At 36.6% G+C, this 22959-nt stretch overlaps 2 protein-coding genes across 5 annotated transcripts in view; one reads left to right on the forward strand and one right to left on the reverse strand.

The window, feature by feature from the left end:
- The window catches only part of DIP-kappa (Dpr-interacting protein kappa), a 370228-nt gene that overhangs the window by 274444 nt on the left and 72825 nt on the right, over positions 1–22959 (reverse strand). The gene's annotated exons all lie outside the window — the stretch shown is intronic.
- LOC141393955 (synaptic vesicle glycoprotein 2A-like) lies at positions 12077–22263 on the forward strand. The gene is made up of 8 exons (XM_073967611.1): positions 12077–13201; positions 13263–13424; positions 20516–20678; positions 20773–20894; positions 20976–21544; positions 21602–21885; positions 21942–22069; positions 22143–22263. Exons 1-8 carry the CDS (start codon positions 13090–13092, stop codon positions 22175–22177), a joined length of 1575 nt encoding a protein of 524 aa, XP_073823712.1. The 5' UTR covers positions 12077–13089; the 3' UTR covers positions 22178–22263.

Here is a 22959-nt window from a genome sequence, read left to right on the forward strand (position 1 = left end):
CCCGGCGAATGCTTGTATGTATAATAAAACTTTGGTTTGTTGTTTTTAGGAACCTAACAAAAGAAGAGGGAAAGAAAAAAATGTTTTGTTCGCAAGAAGCATTTATTTTTTAATCAACAGTTAGGTGGCAATTTGTTTAAGACTTTTGCTGTGATCAGATTGAAAAGTGTGGAAATAAATCAGTGTTTATGTGTAAATAATGGTGCTTATACATTTTATGAGGAACCAAATTTTGTAATGTAATGCAAAAATCGGAAATAAACGGTAATACTATTTTATATATTTGAAGTATGATGCACCTATTTATTACATTTTATTCCAGAAGCAGATGAGAATTTGTTTTATTTCACAACTAACGAGAAGCGTTCAACGAGATTCCTATATTTTATATTTAAAAGTGTTTTATTTATTTTCTTTCATTTAAATTCAAGTGTGACGCAAAATTATTACTTTTGTTATAATTTTTTTTTTTCATTACGTTTTTCTTTCATTTATTTCTTTTATGATTTATAATTGTGTATGTACCTAGCGTCTGTTGTTGTTTTGCATTTGGCATTCCATACATTTCAATAAAAAAGCAACCACCACCATTTATAAATGTGTGTGTATGTATCTATCTTTTTGTGGCTTTTGGGTTTGTATTTAACAAAAAAATCAACAAAATTGTAAAATTGTAAAATTGTAAATATGAACATATTTTTATCGATATTTACTTTAATATTTAACAAACCTTATTGTATATGTGACAATTTTTTTATCAAAGAAAAATTAAAAAATCGATAAACCAGTTTGTTAATATGAAAATATTTTATCGCTTGAAAAAAATAAAATTCAACAAAATTCTTTGTTAATATGAGAATTGCTTTATCAAAATAATTTCTAATGAAAACAACAAATTTTTTTATCGACGATTGTCAATATGAACATTACTTTTATCGGCAAAAAATCAATTAAACATTAATCAGATTTTTGAATTTTTTTATCAAATGCTTACAATTTTTTTTCTGTGTACCTTGTAAACTTTTAAAATCCTCAAAGTAAAAATCGTCAATGTGAAATTTCTTTATAATTTTTTTCGGGGTTTCGTCTACAGTATGTACCTTAGATATTAGTGAACAACTTTCTAGAACATTACTTTTTTCTGATTTTGGTCCAAAGATACTAAACTTTTCAAAATTCAGTAGGACACCCATCTACAATAATGTCCCAGCAAAATAAATTGGAAGTAGTGCAATGTGGACTAGTTCTGTCACGGCATGTTTTGATGCAGTTCAACCGGAGTCGTGAAAAAGGCACTCACATTTTAACCGCATTTTGGATGCAATCCAAAGAATCACATCCACTTGTCACATTTTAACAACATCCGGATGCAGTTCAACGGAGTCGTGAGAAAGGCACTCCAATTCCTCACAATTTAACAGCATCCGGATCCAGTCCAAACGGAGTCGTGAAAGAGGCACTCCGTTCGCTACATTTTATTAGAAGTTGTTAGAGATCCCTACATGTACATAAATCAGATTGTACATCTCTACAGGCAGCGGCATACATTTTCCAAAAAGATGTTAACATTTCCAAACATTTGTTAATACAAAGTAAATAATATTAAATATTTAAATAATATTTAATTTGTGAACATTTTTCCGGCAACTCACGAGTAGAAAATTTCCGAATGGAGTGCTGTTGGAGTACATGTCGAAATCTTAACCGGTGATGGGAAGACAACCCATTTAGCAAATGAAGCAAAAACAGTTCAGCTTGGAACAAATGCAAGCGGAGGAAACACACATGTTTGCGATTGAATTCAATGGAGAATTTTCATAATTTGTGTTAATGTAATAAAGTTGGTAATATTTTTGTTTTACATAAATAATAAATGCATTTTATTTGTTCTGGCATATTTTGTAATGGCTTGCACAACTTCCGCAGAATGCCTGTATCAAAACACGTGCTTTGGACTGCCTCCTATTCTACCCCAAAGGGTTAGTTAAAATGCAATGCCAAAGGGTCAGTTAAAATGCAGTGCCAAAGAGTCAGTGCAATGGAGTGCGCTTTTCCGTAGTCACGCTCTTGTAAAAATCATGAGTGAAAATGCATAATTTGATGCACTTCCATATCACTTGTACATATCATTTAACTGCCTCTTTGGAGGCAAACTTTTTGCTGGGGTAGCAAAGATTTCAGTAAACAATGGATGCCCCCCTCTAGACCCTTCAAAAAAGTTTTGAAAAATTATACTGTTATACAAAAGTTGAAAAAAAATTTATAACGGCAAATGGGCGACTAATATCTTTCGAATAAGCTACATTTTTTAAAAGCGGTTAACAAACTGTTAGGTTATAGTGGTTGAAGTGTAAAAACGCATTAAAAAAGGGAAAATGATTTTCCTCGTGCTCTAGGCTGCTAAGAAAATGCCAAACAGTATAATTTATTTCTTATTTTATAATATTTAATTTATTATTTGTAAGTAAGCTTTCGAATATTGGAAAAACCAATGAATTCGGTTGAAAAATATATGAGATATATATCTTATACCCTTCACCATAGTATGGAAGTTATATTAAGTTGGGGTTTCCGTTTGTAACGCATTGAAATACTTATTTGCAACGCTATAAAGTATACATATTTTTAGTCATGTCAGTCAATCTGTCAAGTCAAGGTACAAATTTAAATTTTTAAGATAGAGCTTTATAATTTGGTATAGAGGTGTTTATTATATATGTCCAAACTTAGTTCATGTTCGAAGAGGGCCATATCGGTCCGCCTCTTAATTATTTGTGATGTCAAAATGTGTTGTGCCAGTTTTAAATAGATATTTTAGTTTAATCATTGAAGACTGTTTTATTCAAGAACGCATAGATGGAATTCTTTAAAGAATGTTTGGACGATCTATATATAAAACATGTATCGTAGAAATATTGCGATGTGCAAAGTATGGACCAGAGTTGTCGTGCGAGCCATGTTAGCGAAAAGTTTTGAAGGCTTATGTGAGAGGTACCTGAAGGAGTGGAACAATTTGGCTCATCTTCGAACTTAAACTAAGTTTGGACAAAATATTACAAAATATTACCGAATCGGTTGATCCGTTCGAGAGTTATTGTGCGTCCAGCCAGCCAGACGGAAGGAGGTGGCTAAAGCGAATCCAAATTGTCTGAAACAAATTTCGTCCAAACATAATTGGGGTCTAAAGTAGTTATGTCGATAAGCACATTTTGGTCGTATGAATGTGTATATAACCTCTTTAGCCTAAAGGCTGAGAGTATGAAAATTCCATACTATAAAGCTGACCTGTGTTCGCAATTTTGACCACCTTGAACTTAGAATGCCAAATTCAGCCAATTTAAGCCGAAAATGTAGGTAATAACTTCCAAATACCTTAACCCTAAATTCAAAATTAAAGCAAATATATGTAGATAAAATCCTGAAAATAACTGAAATCGGGCGGTACCGTTAAATGGAAGGTACTTACACCTGGGAAGTTTTTTGCGGATTCTGAAACTACAATGTTCATAGACGAGAAAAATAAAAAAATAAATAAATCGCCGGAGCGTTTTTTAAATAAATCGCGATTCAGGTCGGTATTTTTAACCTTTTTTTTTTTTTAGTTTTTACGATTTTGCTTGGAAGCCGCAAGTCCTATCGAAATGGGACTAAAGAAAATGAAATCACCTTCAATTTAAATTTGCTTAAAGAGCATCGTGTATGTCCATAATTTTTGGTGCAGGTTTTATCACCCTAAATGCCAAATGTCCTGTCTCACTTTTGTGGATGATCAATTTTACCATAGTATGGAGAGTATAACCGGCACGATTTTTTGTTTATTAAATACTTTGTAGGTTAATTAGGACCCACTGATGTCAAAAATCTATTCAAAAAATTCCAATCTTTTGTTTTCCTGCAAAATGGTGTTCGAAATTTCGAAAACTGGTGCGAACACTATATGTGCACGGTGCTCTTGAGTCAAATTTGAATGGAAGGTGCTTACACCTGAGAAGTTTTTGCGGATTCTGAAACTACAATGTTCATAGATGAGAAAAATAAAAAAACTAAAAAAATCGCCGGAGCGCTTTTTAAATAAATCGCGATTCAAGTTGACATTTTTAGGGGTTGTTTAGGTTTTAACGATTTTGCTTAGAAAACGCAAGTCCTACCAAAAAGAGATTGAAGAAAATGAAAGCTATGAAAATTCTCTGGGTGACGTAGGGGATGGAAGATACCAAGGAACGGTCCTGACCGGTTTTAACATGGCAAAGCCCAGGATTTATCTTGGTCCCTCTTTCATCTCAAGTGGACACTGACCTCCCCGTGGTGTCACCTGGGGAACTGCCTTTAACACCCGTTAAAGGTAGTGAGCTAACATGTGCCGCGCGTTCACCCATAAGAACGTTAAAAACTTGGGTTTGGGCGACGGGTTAGTAACCCTCCCCTAGAAAAAAACAGCCTACTATGAAAAAACGAAAGAAAAGAAAAACAAACCCCTCTAAAGTTGACGAACCCCGCAAACGTTTTAAGGACCATGATCTGCGAATCTGCACCTGGAATGTTCGCACTCTTTATAGAGAAGGTGCAGTCTTCGCATTGGCAGACGTACTTGAAAAGTACAAGGCCGATATTACTGCCATACAGGAAATACGATGGATTGGGAAAGGCGTCACAACAACACCTAAAGGTGACGCACTGTATTATAGCTGCCATGACATAAAGCATGAGTTTGGTTGCGGATTCGTAGTTAGTCGGAGACTAAAACATCTGGTATCCAGCTTCACCCCAGTGAATGAAAGACTTGCTGCAATTCGAATAAAAGCTAAATTCTTCAACATCAGCTTTATTTGCGCTCATGCTCCCACTGAAGAAAAGGACGAACAGACCAAAGATATATTTTACGAGCGCTTAGAAGAAACATATGACCGTTGCCCTGCCCATGACATTAAAATCATTCTAGGCGATTTTAATGCCAAAATTGGAAAGGAGAATATCTTTGGCCCAACAGTCGGGAAATTCAGTCTCCACAGTGAAACATCTGACAATGGTATGAGGCTGATAGACTTTGCAGCTGCAAAAAACTGGTAGTTAGCAGTACCAGATTTAATCATCTCGATATTCATAAGGGCACCTGGCTGTCCCCAGATCAAAGAGCAAGTAGTGAAATTGATCATGGTGTGATAGATGGAAGACATTCATCCAGCGTGTTGGATGTACGATCGTTCCGAGGCGCAAACATTGATTCGGACCACTATCTTGTTGCAGCAAAGGTACGTACCCGTCTAAACGTTGCAAATAAAGCACGAACAGACACAACGCGGAAGTTGGACATCGATAGGCTGCAAACACAACAGATAGCCACAGCATATTCCACTCAACTAGCCCAATTGCTTAACGCGAGCACTCCTTGTCCCGATAACATAACAACACAATGGCAAAATATTGCCCACTCCATGCAAACAGCCGCAAAATCCATACTTGGATTCCAGAGACCTCCACAAAGGAATTCATGGTATGACCAGGAGTGTCGTGCTGCTACCGAAGATAAAAATGCGGCATATAGAGCTACTTTACAATCAGTAGCAACGCGTAGCGCACGAGAGAGATATCGGGAGAAAAGGAGAGAAGAGAAACGTCTTTTCCGCAAGAAAAAGAGAGAAATGGAAAAGCGGGAGTGTGAAAAAATCGAGATGTACAGGAGCCAGAATGAAGTCCGAAAATTCTACCAAAGAGTGAAACATCAAACAGATGGCTTTGGTACAGGCACATCCTCCTGTAGAGACCAGCAAGGTAATCTGGTAACAGATACAGATAGCGTGCTCAGGATATGGAAGGAACATTTCTCCAATCTGCTGGTATCCAATAGTGGCGAAGACGATGATCCAATCCCAGAAGATGGTATAGAATGTATACCACCCGGCCAAGATGAGGTAAAAACAGCAATCAACCGGCTGAAGAATAATAAAGCAGCAGGAGCCGATGGCTTACCAGCCGAGCTGTTTAAAACCGGAGGCGACGCGCTGATAAGGTGTATGCATCAGCTAGTTAGCACCATCTGGCAGGAAGAACGCGTACCCGACGAATGGAACCTGAGCATCCTATGTCCCGTCCACAAAAAAGGAGATAAGACTGTATGCTCCAACTATAGGGGCATAAGTCTACTCCCTATTGCCTATAAGATAGTGTCAGGGATACTGTGCGAACGAATAAAGCCTATGGTCAACGAGATGATTGGACCATACCAATGTGGCTTTAGTCCACCATTGACCAGATATTTACCCTGCGGCAAATCCTAGAGAAGACCCAAGAGATGTAGATCGACACATTTCATCTTTTTGTCGATTATAAAGCAGCATTCGACAGTCCCCTCCGATCAAAGGTATTCCATGCAATGTCTGAATTTGGTATTCCCGCAAAGCTCATCCGGCTTTGTAAGATGACTCTAACTGATACTAGGTCCTCAGTTAAAATTGGAAAGAACCTCTCCGAAGAATTTTGTACCAAAAGAGGTTTCAGACAAGGAGACAGCCTTTCGTGTGACCTATTCAACATTTTGCTGGAAAAGGTAATACGAGATGCAAATGTCAAAAGAAATGGCACAATTTACACCAATAGCCACATGTTACTTGCCTATGCTGATGACATAGACATCATGGGACGATCAGTAAAGGAAGTAACTGATACCTTTAGGAAGGTCGAAGCAGAATCTGCGAAAGTGGGTCTGGCGGTAAACGGCGAAAAGACCAAATTGATGGTGTCGACGCGCAAAGCGTCCATAGAGCTCGGACCAACCGTAGAAGTTGGTACCTACAATTTTGAGGTAGTTAAAGACTTCGTCTACCTCGGCACTGCCATAAACACAACAAACAACACCAGTTGTGAAATAAGAAGAAGAATTGTATTGGCCAACAGATGCTACTATGGATTAAGTAAGCAATTAAAAAACAAAGCCACATCTCGTCAAACAAAAATAACACTATACAAATCGCTGATACTACCCGTGCTAATGTATGGCTCCGAAGCATGGGTACTTGCGCAAGCAGATAAGGCAGTGCTTGGTGTGTTTAAGAGGAAAATTCTTCGAAAGATCTACGGGCCGATTTGCGACGGTGAATATCGACGTCGTATGAACCACGAGCTATATAAGCTATAAACAACGCAACGATTGCGTTGGCTAGGCCATATCATGAGAATGAGCGATGATGAACCCGCTAAAAAGGCGTATGAATACATGCCACATGGCGGTGCACGCAGAATCGGCAGGCCTAAGCTTCGATGGAGCACACAAGTGGATGAAGAAATGGAAAGGCGCGGTATTCCAAAAAGTCAAGCGAAAAACAGAGAGGAATGGAGATCTTTTCTTAGTTCGGTCTATGGAACAAATGTTATGTAATGGGCCAACTAAGTAAGTAAGTAAGTAAGTAAGTATGAAAATTCTCTACAAGATTGACCTTTACGGTATTTTTGTAGGTTTTACCATTTTTGAGAAATTGAAGTTGAAATTGGGACAATGCACTGGCTGTATAGCCCCCTTACAAAACAATGTCATGAAGGGTGCGCTTAACTAACTTTTAATGAAAACCGCTTACACAGGGGATGTTTTTGCGGATTCTGAAACAACAATGTTCATAGATGAGAAAAATCCAAAAACAAGAAAAAATCGCTGAAGGGATTTTTAAATAAATCGCGGTCAAAATTCACATTTTTAGGTGTTTTTTAGGTTTTCACGATTTTGCTTAGAAACCGCAAGTCCAATCGAAATGGAGCTAAAGAAAATGTTGTAGCTGTGAAAATTCTCTACAGGATTGGCGTTTATGATTTGTTCTCAGGCTGTACCATTTTAGAGATAAAGAAGATCAGTTTACATTTTTAGGTTTTTTTGTCAGGGTTTCGCGATTTTGCTTGAATACGGCAAGTCTTATCGGCATGAGACCTGAGAAAATCTTATAGCTGTGAAAATTCTCTACAAGAATGGCTTATGTAATTTTTCCTAGGTTGTACCATTTTTTTAGATATATAAGTTTAAGTTGGGATATTGCAGTCATGACATTGTTTTATAAGGAGACGATACAGAATTGAATTGAATTTGAATTGTCCCAATTTCAACTTCTATATCTCAAAAGTTGTAATACCTACGAAAATATCATTAAGGTCAATCAATTTTTTTTTTACTATTTTGACAGCACTTGCGGCTTCTAAGCAAAATTGCAAAAACCTAGACAACCCCCAAAAATGTCAACTTGAATCGCGATTTATTTAAAAAGCGCTCCGGCGATTTTTTTAGTTTTTTGATTTTTCTCATCTATGAACATTGTAGTTTCAGAATCCGCAAAAACTTCCCAGGTGTAAGCATCTTCCATTTAAATTTGATTCAAGAGCACCGAGTGTGTAGAAGTAAACAATTTTGATTTATTTGCTGCTTTAATGATTTATTTTATTATTTTTGAAAGAAAAAATGATTGAAGAGTAGTATTGAGTCCCACAAAACTTTTCCCCGGAAATGTGTCAGTACTGGTTCACGTTTTGGTTTACCCCCCCATAGAACGGTACCGCCCGATTTTCGGGGTTTTGCAGGGGTTTAGCTGCATTATCCTATAGAAATTGTTGTTATTTAATACATATTTAGTCTTCTTTGGGGCTACTAAACTTCCCTCTAGAAATGTGTCAGCACTGGTCCATGTTTTATATAGCCTCAGTAGAACAGTACCTCCAGATTTTAGTGGTTTTCAGGCTTTTAGCCGTACTATCCTACACAAATGTCTGAAATGTAGTATTTAATCTTAAAAATCGTCTTCCTTATATTTTGCGAAACGGTTACATATATTGGTAATAATTCACCATGGTTACTTTTTAAATTTCATTTTTTTTAACTTTTTAAAATTCATTTAAAAATATAGGTTTCAAAAATTACCCCTACCATCGAGAAGGCGAGGGAGTTTTCAAGGAAAATTTGGTCCAAAATTTGCACATCGTATTATTTCATCCAGATCCGGATATTATCCATATCAATCCCGTCCTTCGGGTACTTATCATTCAAAATTTTTATTTACATTTTTCTCTCTCACATAATTCGAATTTTTCAAGGTTATCTCTGGAGCCGTTGGTCAAAAAAAATCTGAAAATATACTGAAATGGTTTGCTGATGAGCAGCATCCCAAGTCCTATATAACGGTACCACCAGATTTTAGGTAATTTAAAGTTTGAACCTAAATTTTCAGACCGATTTAAATATCATAGTGTTCCTAGTAGTCAAAGAATTTATCTATAAAAAATAAAATCATCGGCACAGACCCACGTTGTCGTATATCCCCATATAACGGTACGGCCGATTTCAAGAATTTTTAAAATGTTAGCTGACCGAATTATCTGACATTAGGTATTTGGGGTTTCCAGTGGTTAAACACTTCTTCACCTAACTCGAAAATTTTACCCCCTGCTTTTGTAATAATTTTTATTCTTCTCACACGAATTTTCAAATTTTGTGGATCGATTTACTTGCCTTAGCGCAAATGATTTTTAAGTGAGTAATTCTTATTTATGTATATGTGGAACTCATCTACGAAAAATGAAGTCTGTTTGCCATCTGTGGGCTGAGTTATGGATGCCTTGCTTATTACGTATATAGACGAACGAACAAAAATAAGTTACAAAAACAGGGGGGAAACTCGATAACGAATGTTGTCATACAAACTTTGAGTAATCGGTTCAAAACTACTCTAAACCATAAGTAGGCCCAAGATTTTTAAACAGAAATTCATCTAAAATAACTTAAGTCCACCCAGTGCGGGCTACACCAAAACTTAAACCTATCACGAAATTGGGTGAGGTGGTTAGAATGTTATTTTAAAAAATAAAGTTCAAAACCACAAAATAAAAAAAAATATTTTTTCATGCAATTTTGAGTTTTTATACAAATAGTTTAAATATCACCAAATAAATATATTTTAACAAAAATTGAAAATATAAAAATAAACAAGTAAAATCGTTAAGTTCGGCCGGGCCGAACTTTTTATACCCTCCACCATAAAATACATATTATTTAGTTTTCTTTCCCGTCCACAATATTAAGTGGAGATAAGTAAGGTTAGAAAATGTATCAACTAAGTTCTTCAATCGGGCGCCACCTTTATATGGGGGCTATATCAAAGTGTGGACGCAGGTTGACAATTTTTGGTGGAGAAATTGTGTGACCACTGGGAACCTCAAATGTCAAATTACAGATACTTCAGTCAACACATGTAGCTAAACTCCTGACAATTGAGAATTTTTTTGGAAAAGTTTTATGATAAAAAATATTGACAATTTTTAGTAGATAGGTGTTGTGATTGGCAACTGCTAGGAACCTTAAATAGCAAATTACGACAAGTTTGGTTAAAAATTGTAGCTAAAATCCTCAAAATAACGAAAATTGGGAGGTACTGTTTTAGCAAAACATTGACCTATGTTGAAAATTTTTGGTGGAGGTGATTCGTGATCTATGGGAACATCAAACGTCAAATTTCAGATAGTTCGATCAAAAAATGTTATTACAACACTCAAAATACCGAAAAACGGGAGGTACCGTTTTATGAGGGCTATACTGAAACATGGACCCAGGTTAAAAAATTTTGGTAGAGGAGTTTTGTGACAACTGGAACCCTCAAACGTCAAATTGCAGGTACTTCTGTCGAAAAAGGTAGTTAACATCCTCAAAATATCGAAAATCGGGAGGTACCGTTATATGGGGGCTATACCAAAAAAATGGACCTATGTTCACAACTTTTGGTGGAGATATTTTGTTGCCTCTGGGAACCTCATAATTTGTCAAATAACAGTTAGTTCGGTCAAAAAATTTTGCTAAAACCCTCAAAATACCGAAAATCGGGACGTGCCGTTATATGGAGGCTATACCGAAACATGGACCTATGTTCACAAGTTTTGGTGGGGATATTTTGTTGAATCTGAGGAACTCAAACGTCAAATAACAGGTAGTTAGGTAAAAAAAATTAGCTAAAATCTTCCAAATATCGAAAATCGGGTGGTACCGTTATATGGGCGCTATGCCGAAACATGAACCTATGTTAACGGCTTTTGGTGGAAATATTTTGTGACCTCTAAGAACCTCAAAAGCTAAATTACAAAAAGCTAAAATCTAAAATCCTCAAAATACGGAGGATCGGGAGGTACCGTTCTATGGGTGCTATACTAAAACATGGAGCTATGTTGACGATTTTTGGTGAAGAAGTTTCGTGGCCACTGACAACATCAAATATCAAATTACAGCTAGATCGGTTAACAATTTTAGCTAAAATCCTCAAAATACCGAAAATCGGGAGGTACCGTTATATGGAGGCTATACCAAAACATAGACCTATGCCCATAACTTTTGGAATATATGTTTGTTGATTACTAGGAACCCTAAATGTCAAATTTTAGCTAATTCGGTTTGAAAATATGACTAAAAACGTCAAAATACCTGAAATCGGGCGGTACCGTTATATGGGGGCTATAACAAAACGTGGAGCGATATACACTAATACCTCGATTTGGGTTAATAATTGGTTCCAACGCAAATCAAGACACATGTTTTGAAAAATCTCTTCACAAAATTCAAAGCCACAAATATTAGTTTTTAATAACGCAAATCGATTCAGAAGCGCAAATGGAAAAAATCAATTATTTTTTGCTTAACAAACATCGAATCAACGCAGATCGAGGCAACGCAAATCGAGGTATTAGTGTAGCCCATCATCGAACTTGACCTGCCTGCAAACAAAAGACGCACCTTCCCAAAATTTCAGCGTCCTATCTCCATTTTTGTGGATGCTAGATTGATTACCACAGACGGACGGACATGCATAGGTCGACTCAGAATTTTACCATGATCAAGAATTTATATACTTTATAGTGTCGCAAATGATTATTTCAATACGTTACAAACGGAAAAACAAACTTAATATACCCTCCATATTATGGTGGAGGATATAAAAACCGACACTAAACTGCAAACATCAAAAAATTTTTTTAGAAAGGCAAACATCATCGCTACTGCTTCCACAGATACAATCAATAATATCACAAATAGTCTTAATCGAACAAATCTTGTCAAGCGTACAATCGTCGTAGGTTAGGATATACCCAATAATTTTTGACACAGCTGTTTTATTGACGATAACTAAAACCGACTGCACAAAAAAAAAAACACACACACACAAAATGGTTTTACTGCAAGGGTGTCGAATCTCCATTAATTTAAATGTAAATGGAATTAATATTTTAATAATTTATTCTGGATGATATTTAAAAAAAAACCGGTTCTTAAATTTTTCGCTAAAGATGTGTCATTGATAAAGTGCGAGTAAATGCAGGCAATTTGTGCAATTGTTGAAGCTCCGAATTGCTTAGACTTGTGACAATAGGCAGTGTATATTAGAGTGTTCCCAGTAATAATTGTATTTTGTATTTCTTTGTTATTTCTCATTCGTGTTGTGTTGTGAATCGGAGATATTTTTGCAAATGATGTTATTAGAAAATTTATTTTTTTGTAATTCATTAAACGTTTGTGGGATTGAAATAAAAACATCGATCTCAAATTGGGCATATTGTATCGTTAATTAAAAAATACTTGATATTTTCAGCTTTTGTAGATTTTATAGCTTCTTTAGCACCTCACTATGCAACCATTGATCCATTTTGTTGTGATTGCCTCATGGGACACCCTAAAAATCTATCATATTAATGTGTAATTTGTGTACGATTTGCATTTTAAGATTAATTAGAAATTGACTTAGGGGGCATGACAAACATTCGAATAACAGCAACAACAATGAAAACAGTAAGAGAATAATATATATTACGCTCTTTTCGCCGCTAATATCAAAGCCGCCTAAATGGTTTTAGCGTTCAGTTAATAACGTTTCACATTCAATTATATACTATATGTAAAAATTGCTTAAATATAAGTAAATGTTTTAAATAAAAATGAGTTTATAAACAAAACAGCTTTACTCGTGTCAGTAACTAGAAAAAACAATTCCGCGCCTAATCGAATCCCACAGGCATCATATGAAAATATTAATTAATTAATGCAGTTTTAATCATCATCGTCGCCGTCAAGGAGAACTAGAAGTAATGTCCGTGGAATCACTAGATAATAATAATGCAGCTCCTTATTTCATTGCTCTCGAGCAAAATAGTGCAACACCGAAACCATGGGATTATAATGAAATTTTAAATATTTTGGGTAAAATAAGAATTTGTAGAAAGATAACTATTTTAAGTGTGTTTTGTTCTTTTGTTTCAAGGTTTTGGCAAATTCAATTGGCTATTGCTCCTGTGCAGCGGTTTACTTACCGTCACCTCAATGGCAGCCCAAATAGCTGTGGGTATTATTGGCATATCTTCGCAATGTGATTTTAATATGACCCAGGGAGAGAAGGGTGTCATGATGGCGTCATGTGTAACAGGTAAGTTTTATTTGTAAAATCTATATAACAGTTATCGATAATACTTCCAACGAAACTTTTCACCAGATTTGGTATTGAGTGAAATTGTCAACAGAGAGCAATTAAGATTATTTTATAGACATATAATTTAATTGATCCACGTTGGGTGAATGGGAGACGGGAATACGAAGCCTCTATTATTTAACCGTAAACATTCACCTTGACAAAGCACACTTTGTTGTTAACACATAAGACAATGACTGAGTATCAGGTTATTAAACGTCGCACGTGTAATGATATCCCAAAAAATAGAGATTAATAATGGGAAGCATTTGGGTGAGCTGTAGTGCGATAACACTGTGCAACATTTTTAAGGTGATCTTGTGCAAACACACAACTGAGGATTTTTTGAAAGCAGAGACCCAAACGACAAGAAACCCTAGTGGGTTTTGTTGTGTCAGATCCAGCTCGGATTTTATGGCCCCATCTAAACATGGCTAAATATTGAGTTTTTAAAGAAATTCGGGGCTATATCTCTGAAACCAATGAGAATCTTCTTCTGACCTCTAAAGCAAATTTGTAGATAAGGACAAGAATAAAATATTTGGAGAAATAATGAACTCGAAAAACTACATTTATTGCCTCAAATTTCAAAATATATGCAAAAAGTCCAAAATTTTTTTACATTTCGCACATTTCGTATCTCCAAAACCGTTAATTTTTTCTATATATTTTCTTTTGGAAAAATATTCCCTGGAATGTAATACACAACTCTTCAGAACATGTTATTGTTGTAAAATGCCTCTACGCCGTTGTTTTCAGTACATTTTTCAACGACGATTTAATAAAAATGTCAATAATGTAATGAAATCCAAAATGCGAGAATAAACTGCTGGTGTGAACTGTGTTTGAAATACGTGTTGTAAAAAATATGATGCAAAATACCGCTGAAACAATATGAAGTAAGCATTTTAGAGTTTCAGAATGTTCTAAAGAATTGTTGAGAACTTTATTTGGAAGGTTTTTGCAAAAGGTTACTTGGTTCAACTCCCAATAGTTTAGCCGATACTGACAAGAATTTCAGCAATTATGTAAAATTTTCTATATTTTATAGATTTTGATGCCCTAGATGGAGTTTTTCTTATGTGGTTTCTTCAAAAGACAAGTTCTACTAGTTTAGGTCTACAATATTGCTAAAGACAGCAAGGCCAAATTCCAATTCGTTTCTGAGATAAAGGCCTGATAAATGCAAAAAAGTGAAGATTTAGCCCGGTTTAGATGAGACCATAAAATCCGAACTGGATCTGACAAGACAAAACCCAACTAGGGTTTTTGTAGTCTAAATATGTACTTTCAAAAAATCCATGCTAGAAGTTGTTTGCATTTTCAGTGTTGCATAGTGTAATCAAACTTATTACCGACAAACATTGGTAACATTAAAACGCAAAATAATGAATAAAAAGTTCAAATAAAAGTTGAAAACACTGTTGCTATCGGTAGAACTTTCACGCTGCTCTTGAACCAACTTTAAATGAAAGGAGCTTACACCTGGGAAGTTTTTGTGGATTTTGAAACTACAAAGTTTATCGATGAGAAAAATCAAAAAAACAAAAACAAGTAAGCAAAGGCTATAGTCGGGACGGGCCGACTATGTGATACCCTACACCAGTACCCTTGTGCATAAGATTTTCACTGATAAACATTTCTTTTACGGAATGTTATCTGACTACCACCAAAATGATTATGCTTATTCCTCTCTGGGTCCCCCATTAACCAACAAAATTCCCTGACGATCCGATCTAAATTGCGACCTGTAGCGTGACTACAAAAATGGAAAAATTGGATGCATTACCGACTATTGTGATAGCTCCCTTGTGTGACCACCTTCGCCTTCTTATTTTACTTTAATGTAAAAGTGATATTTTCTTCATCCATTGACAGGCTTTGCCGTTGGAATACTCCTACTAGAAGCTGATATATTCGGATAAGAATAAGACGTTGAACTTCCTCAACATAAGTTTTTTGACCATTCCGACCCCTGAATTTCGAAATTTCGTGACGATCCGATCAAAACTGTGACCTGTAGTGTGATTACAAAAAAATGGAAAAATGGGATGCATTACCGACTATTGCGATATCTCCGTTGCTTGATCTTCTACGAAAACCTACTAAATATCTTTGTAAAGGTGTATTTTCTTCTTCCATTGCCAGGTTTTTTTTGGTATACCCCTATGAGGAGATATTCGCTTTGTTAAAAAAGTTGACTTTTTCTCCAAATAAGTTTTCTTTGCCCATTCCGACCCCTGAATATTATCTGGCCATCACCAAAATCACAGTGGTGTGAGGGTATAAAAACTTCCTTATAGAGAAATATTCGCTATAGCGAAGTTCGCTATAGAGAGGTTAAAATGGGTGAAAATGTGTAGGAAAAAGTTGTGTTTTCAATTATTATTCGTTATACCTCAATTATTATAAGTCTTCTTTTGTTAGAGTTTGGATTTACCGAACAGATTTATAGCGTTCCGGTTTACTTAAAGTTAAAAGTGACGATTGGCATTAACTTTGAATGTAATAATTATATTTTTAATGCCTCTAAATTGGTTTATTTTGCGTTTTCTAATCCATCAGATAGTAAAAGAACACATATAATAATGACCCATAGAGTTATAAGTTCAACTGTACATGATTCCTTTTCGCAGGCATCTATTATTTAAGATTCGGTGAGGTATTGTATATGTCATTATACGCCCAGAACTTACTTACTTAGCTGGTCCATTACAGAACATTTGTTCCATAGACCGAACTAAGAAAAGATCTCCAATTCGCTATGTTTAGTGCTTCGCTTTCTGGAATACCGCGCCTTGTCATATCTTTATCCACTTGTTTGCGCCATCTATTCTTTGGCCTGCCAATTCTGCGTGCACCGCCATGCGGCCCGAATTTATACGCCTTTTTAGCGGGTTCATTATCGCTCATTCTTATGATATGGCCTAGCCAACGCAATCGCTGCATCTCGATACGTTTATCTATACTGATGTCGTTTTATAGCTGATACAGCTCGTGGTTCATGCGAAGTCGATATTCACCGTTAACGCAGATTGGTCCGTAGATCTTTCAAAGCATGTTTCTCTCAAACACGCCAAGCACTGCCTTATCTGCATGCGCAAGTACCCAGGCTTCGGAACCATACATCAGCACGGGTAGTATCAGTGTTTTGTAATGCGTTATTTTTGTTTGACGAGTTGTGTATTTGTTTTTAAAGTGCTTACTTAAGCCAAAGTAGCATCTGTTGGCCAATTCAATTCTTCTTTTTATTTCACAACTGATGTCGTTTGTTGTGTTTACGGCGTTGCCGAGGTATACGAAGTCTTTTACTACCTCAAAATTAAAGGAATCAACTTCAACAGCTGGTCCGAGCTCAATGGACGCATGGCGCGTCGACACCATCAACTTGGTCTTCTCGCCGTTTACCGCCAGACCCACTTTAGCAGATTCTCCTTCGACCTTCATAAAGGTATCGGTCACTTCTTTTACTGATCGTCCCATGATGTCTATATCATCAGCATAAGCAAGTAACATGTGGCTATTGGTGTAGTTTGTGCCACTTCTTTTGAGAGGTTATTTCCTATTTTAACTGAAGATCTTGTGTCAGTTAGAGTCACTTTAGAAAGCCGAATGAGCTTTGTGGGGATACCAAATTCAGACATGGCTTGGAATACCTTTGAACGTAGCGGGCAGTCGAAGGCTGCTTTGTAATCGACAAAAAGGTCGATCTGCATCTCTTGGGTCTTCTCCATGATTTGCCGCAGGGTAAATATATGGTCGATTGGTAAGGTCCGCATTGGTAAGGTCCAATTATTTCGTTTAGCATAGGCATTAGTCGTTCGCACAATATCCCTGACACTATCTTATAGGCGATAGGAAGAAGACTTATGCCCCTATAGTTGGAGCATAAAGTCTTATCTCCTTTCTTATGGACGGGACACAGGATACTCAGGTTCCAATCGTCGGGTATGCGTTCTTCCTGCCAGATGGAGCTAACTAGCTGATGCATACACCTTATCAGAGTATCGCCTCCGGTTTTAAACAGCTCGGCTGGTAGGCCATCAGCTCCTGCTGCCTTATTATTTTTCAGTCGGTTTATTGCTATCTTTACCTCATCTTCGTCGGATGGTATACATTCAATACCATCTTCTGGGATTGGATCTGTTGTATCTTCATCGACATCGCTACTATTGGATACCAACAATTTGGAAAAATGCTCTTTCCATAGCCTTAGCACACTATATGTATCAGTTACCAAATAACCTTGCTGGTATCTACAGGAGGATGTGCCAGTTACAAAGCCATCAGTTTTATGTTTCACTCTTTGGTAGAATTTTCGGACGTCATTCTGTCCTGCGGAAAATACGTTTCTCCTCTCTCCTTTCCACAAGATATCTCTCTCGCGCGCTACGCGTTGCTACTGATTGTAAAGTAGCCCTATATGCCGCATTTTTCCCTTTGGTAGCAGCACGACATTCCTGGTCACACCATGGATTCCTAGGTGGAGGTCTCTGGTATCCAAGTAATGATTTTGTGGCTGTTTGCATGGAGTGGGTAATGTTTTGCCATTGTCCTGATAGACAATGTGTTTTGATTGAGCAATTGGGCCAGTTGAGTGGAATATGCTGTATCTATCTGTTGTGGTATTGGTCCGAGTGTATGCTTGCATCTCGAAATGATCGTACATCCAACACGCTCGATGCGTGTCTTCAATCTATCACAACGTGATCAATTTGATTTCATGTTCTTTGATCTGGTGACAGCCAGGTGCACTTATGAATATCGAGATGCTTAAGTCTGGTTCTGGTAACCACCATATTTTTGCAGCTGCAAAGTCTCTCAGCCTCATACCATTGTCAGATGTTTCGCTGTGGAGACTGAATTTCCCGACTTTTGGGCCAAAGATATTCTCCTTTCCAATTTTGGCATTAAAATTGCCTAGTATAATTTTAATGTCATGGGCAGGGCAACGGTCATAATATTTTTCTAAGCGCTCGTAAAATATATCATTGGTCTGTACGTCCTTGTCTTCAGTGGGAGCATGAGCGCAAAGAAAGCTGATGTTGAAGAATTTAGCTTTTAATCGAATTGCAGCAAGTCTTTCATTTACTGGGGTGAAGCTGGAGACCAGATGTTTTAACCTCCGACCACCTACAAATCCGCAACCAACCTCATGCTTTGTGTCATGGCTGCTATAATACAGTGCCTCACCTTTAGGTGTTGTTGTGACGCTTTCCAAATACATCGTATTTCCCGTATGGCAGTAATGTCGGCCTTGTACTTTTAAAATACATCTTCAAATGCGTAAACTGCACCTTCTGTATAAAGAGTGCGACCATTCCAGGAGCAGATTCGCAGATCATGGTCCTTAAAATGTTTGCGGGGTTCTTCAACTTTAGAGGGATTTGTATTTCTTTTCTTTCGTTTATTCATAGTAGGCTGATTGTTTCTAGGGGAGGGTTACTAAACTGGCGCCCAAACCCAAGTTTTTCAAGTTCTTATAGGCACATTTTAGCTCACTACCTTTAACGGGTGTTAAAGGCAGCTACCCCAGGTGACACCACGGGGAGGTCAGTGTCTACTTGAGATGAGATAGGGACCAAGATAAATCCTGAACTTTGCCATTTTAAAGCCGGTCCGGACGGTTCCTTGTTATCTTTCAACCCCTATGTCACCGCAGGACACCAATATAAATTTTTCAATGTCTGCAGGAGGTTCTGTATTTCCCCATCAATGCTGACAGTAAATCCATTATACTTAATGTTCCGTCTAACATCATTTCTCTTTTTTTTACATTTAATAATATATATATGTAGAAAGAATTGTCCCGTACGGGACAAGGGGACTTCTCTCATACCAATGAGTGCACCCCGATTCATATTAGCTCAATGATAAGGGACCTACTGTTTATTGCCGAGTCCGAACGGCATGTCCTAAGACAACACTTGTAGAAAAGATTTACATGGCTGACATATTCAGGAAGTGTCGCCAACATTACTGAGGGGTAGTTTGCCACCGTTGAATTTTTTGATGTTGCCTGACCGGGGAATCGAACCCACGACCTTTAGTGTGCAAGGCGGGTGTGCATACCATTGCACCACGGTGGCACCCCATAATATAATATATGTATATTAGGGATATAACTTTTTGCACTTTTTTGCAAATATCAAAAATACCACCACATAGCCGTGTAGAGCATGAAAAACTATAATGAAATACGGTGTCAATTTTTCTCTACCGCGAAAAAAGTTTCCGCACCAAATGCATTGAAGTTCTGTAATGCATTTTTTAATTTTATCTGTCATAACAACATATTTGCTTTTCATTAAAATTTTTATTTTTTTGTAATCTAATTTAAAATCATTATCAAAGCTGTTTTTGTTGACTTTGCCTGTGAGAATTGTATTTTTTTCCATAAATATTTATTCAAACAAAGCAAATTTAAAATTATAAGTAGAAAAAGCATCAAAAGGGTTTTAGTAATCAAAGTTGGTGCGGAGACTTTTTTCGCCGAATCGATCTTAGAAACGCGTTTTCATTATTAGGACAAAATTCCCCACATGGTACTGGTGTTGTATTTTAGTAGAAAACAAATACGATTCTCACAAGCAAGGTCAACAAAAACTGCCTGCAACTTTCGCGAATTCGTTTCAAATGACCCCATATTCCATGGTCCGATAGGTTAAAAAAATATAAACATAAAATTCACGAGTTTATAAAGAAAACCCAAAAATTGCAATAGTGTCAAAAAATCCTAATATGGTCCGAAATGGCGCGATTTTAGAACAAATTGGTCCAGAACGCTTTGATAATGATTTTAAATTAGATTACAAAAAAATAAAAATTTTAATGAAAAGCAAATATGTTGTTATGACAGATAAAATTAAAAAATGCATTACAGAACTTCAATGCATTTGGTGCGGAAACTTTTTTCGCGGTAGAGAAAAATTGACACCGCATTTCATAATAGTTTTTCATGCTCTACACGGCTATGTGGTGGTATTTTTTTGGTTATAGCCCTAACGTATATGTAATATATGTAATTCCCTTTTTTCTCTCACTTTCAGGCATTGTCATTTCAACTTATATATGTGGCTATATATGTGATATTTTAGGACGACGAACAGTGCTAATCTGGACCATGTTCATAACAAATATTCTACAAGTTATATCGATGTTTGTCACCAATATATGGGTATATAATTTTATAAATTTTCTCATGGGCATAAGGTAAGTGGTCCAGAAATAAATTTTCATAAAAATCGAACAAAGAACGATAAACTTTCCTAGGAAAAGTGAAAAAAATATTTATTTTTCGTTATAGTTTGGGTGGTATCTCCGCTGCAATCTATCCTTTTGTGGGCGAGTTTACCAGTAACAAATATCGAGCTGTGGTTATAAATTATTCTGCAATGTTTGTAAGCGTAACGGCCATTTATGTTCCCGGTAAGAACAAAAATATAATTTAAATCATATAATCAATTCGCTGCCCCCATTTTATTGGTATTTATCTTGGCTTACTTTTAGCTATTTCTTGGTGGATATTGTCTGCGGATTGGTCTTGGGAAATATCGTCGGCACTGACATTTCGTCCATGGCGTTTAATTATTTTGTTATTGACGTTACCGGGATTTATTGCTGCTTCAATATTGTTGGTATTTCCGGAAACACCGTTATTTCTAATGGCCCAAGAGAGGAATGATGAGGCAATTAAAGCTTTAAATTTCATTTCCAAATTGAATACCGGCTTAAAATTGGAAGTTGTGTTGAAAACAGAAAACGTCATATTAAAACCTGAGGAAATTTCGGATGCTGCTTTAGTGGCTGGTGCTGGAGGTTGTAGTTTTATATCGAATATATGGAAAGCCACACTGCCCTTGTTTCACAAACCCCATCGCAAAAATGTTATCTTAGCTGTATGGGCCATGTTCGGCATGCTGTTCTCATCGAATGGTATGCAAATCTGGTTTCCCGAAATTGTTAATCGTTCGGCAGGTGGAGCCCAAAATGTTAGCTCTACAATTTGTGCCAAGGTGGAGGACTCTTATGCTAGGGATCGCATGACGAATGTGAATATCACAAATGTTGGAGATAAGGTAACTTCGTTTACACTCTACTACAAAATGTTTACTTTAATTTTTGAAACTTTTAAGGTATGTGATGACCACATAGCCACCAAGACCTTTGTTGATAACATCGTAGTGGGCTTGGCATTTTTCGTAGGCTTTGCAATCCAGGGTGCCATACTAAATCCCTTGGGTAGAAAAAATGTCCTGCTAGCCGCCTTGACTGTGGCTGCCGTGTGCGGTTTATTGTTACATGTGGTGACAAATACTACCGCCCTCTTGGTCCTATTTTGTTTATATATTTTACTGCCAGGACTGTCAATGTCTATTATGCTTGGAGCCCTAGTTGATTTGGTGCCAACACATTTTAAGTAAGTCGTAAATTTTATAGGTGGGGTTTTCCGTGATTTAATGTTTTCACTTTCAGAGGTAAAACTGTAAGCCTTGGTTTGACCATGGGTCGTTTTGGCACGATTATTGCTTCAAATGTAATAGCCGCCATGTTGGAGCCACATTGCGATGCCATGTTCGGCATAATAACGCTTGTGATCATAGGTAACTAAAGACAATGAACACATTTTTTTAAATTTATGTATTAACAAAAAATTATTTTTTCGCTCTTTTGCAGCATGCGGAGCTTTGGTGTTTACATTACCAATTTAGGAGAATTTTGAAAGAAGTGTTTTAATGTTTGTTCCAATAAGTGTGTTTTTTTAATTTTTTAAATAAATTCCCCAATGACAATCAAAGAATGTTCATCAATATTAAAATCAAAACAATTCCAATTCGATTTTCCCGCCAATTATATACCACCAGCTTGAGTGAATGGGAACCAGCATCTATGGACACACCAAATACCGGTTAAACATCCTTTTCACCAAAATGTATGTATTTAGGGAATTTTCAACATTTTGTAGCCATTTCAGAAGTATGAACATCTAGAACTTCTGAGGTATTTATCTTAACGATTACGAAACTTCTCTTCAAAATGCGTCAAATCAGTAGGGATCGCTATATGACACTTTAATCTATGCCAAATATTCTTATTAATTGTCAAATTACACCTAATTCAGATAGAACATGTGAATAAATAATTCAAAATACCTGAAATCCGAAGTTACCTAGGCATGAAAATGATCCAATGCATGCCCTTAAACTTAATTTGTTTCGAAAATTTAGACATTTTGTGTAGGGGTACCCGAAAAAGGGGATCGATACATTCCATATTGATCCTGATCCGTGTCTGGAAACGGTATTACGGTCCATATTTGAACTTGATCCGTCTCTAGAAGAAAATATTACTTTGTGCAAAGCTTGGACCAAATCGGAATAACGGACTTCTAAATGAGTATACAATTCTACGTTTATCACGGTGCTCTTGAAGCAACTTTAAATGGAAGGTGTTTTCACCTCGGAAGTTTTTGCGGATTCTGAAACTACAATGT

This window comes from Musca autumnalis, unplaced genomic scaffold (assembly GCF_047663935.1).
Source record: "Musca autumnalis isolate F117 unplaced genomic scaffold, ASM4766393v1 scaffold_2, whole genome shotgun sequence".
NCBI lineage: Eukaryota > Metazoa > Arthropoda > Insecta > Diptera > Muscidae > Musca > Musca autumnalis.

Excerpts from the sequence above, each read along its gene's own strand:
- LOC141393955 (XM_073967611.1), top strand. The coding sequence starts at position 13,090 with ATGTCCGTGGAATCACTAGATAATAATAATGCAGCTCCTTATTTCATT. Across the intron at positions 13,202-13,262 it reads TGAAATTTTAAATATTTTGG|GTTTTGGCAAATTCAATTGG; the intron begins GTAAAATAAGAA and ends TTTTGTTTCAAG. Across the intron at positions 20,679-20,772 it reads AATTTTCTCATGGGCATAAG|TTTGGGTGGTATCTCCGCTG; the intron begins GTAAGTGGTCCA and ends TTTTCGTTATAG.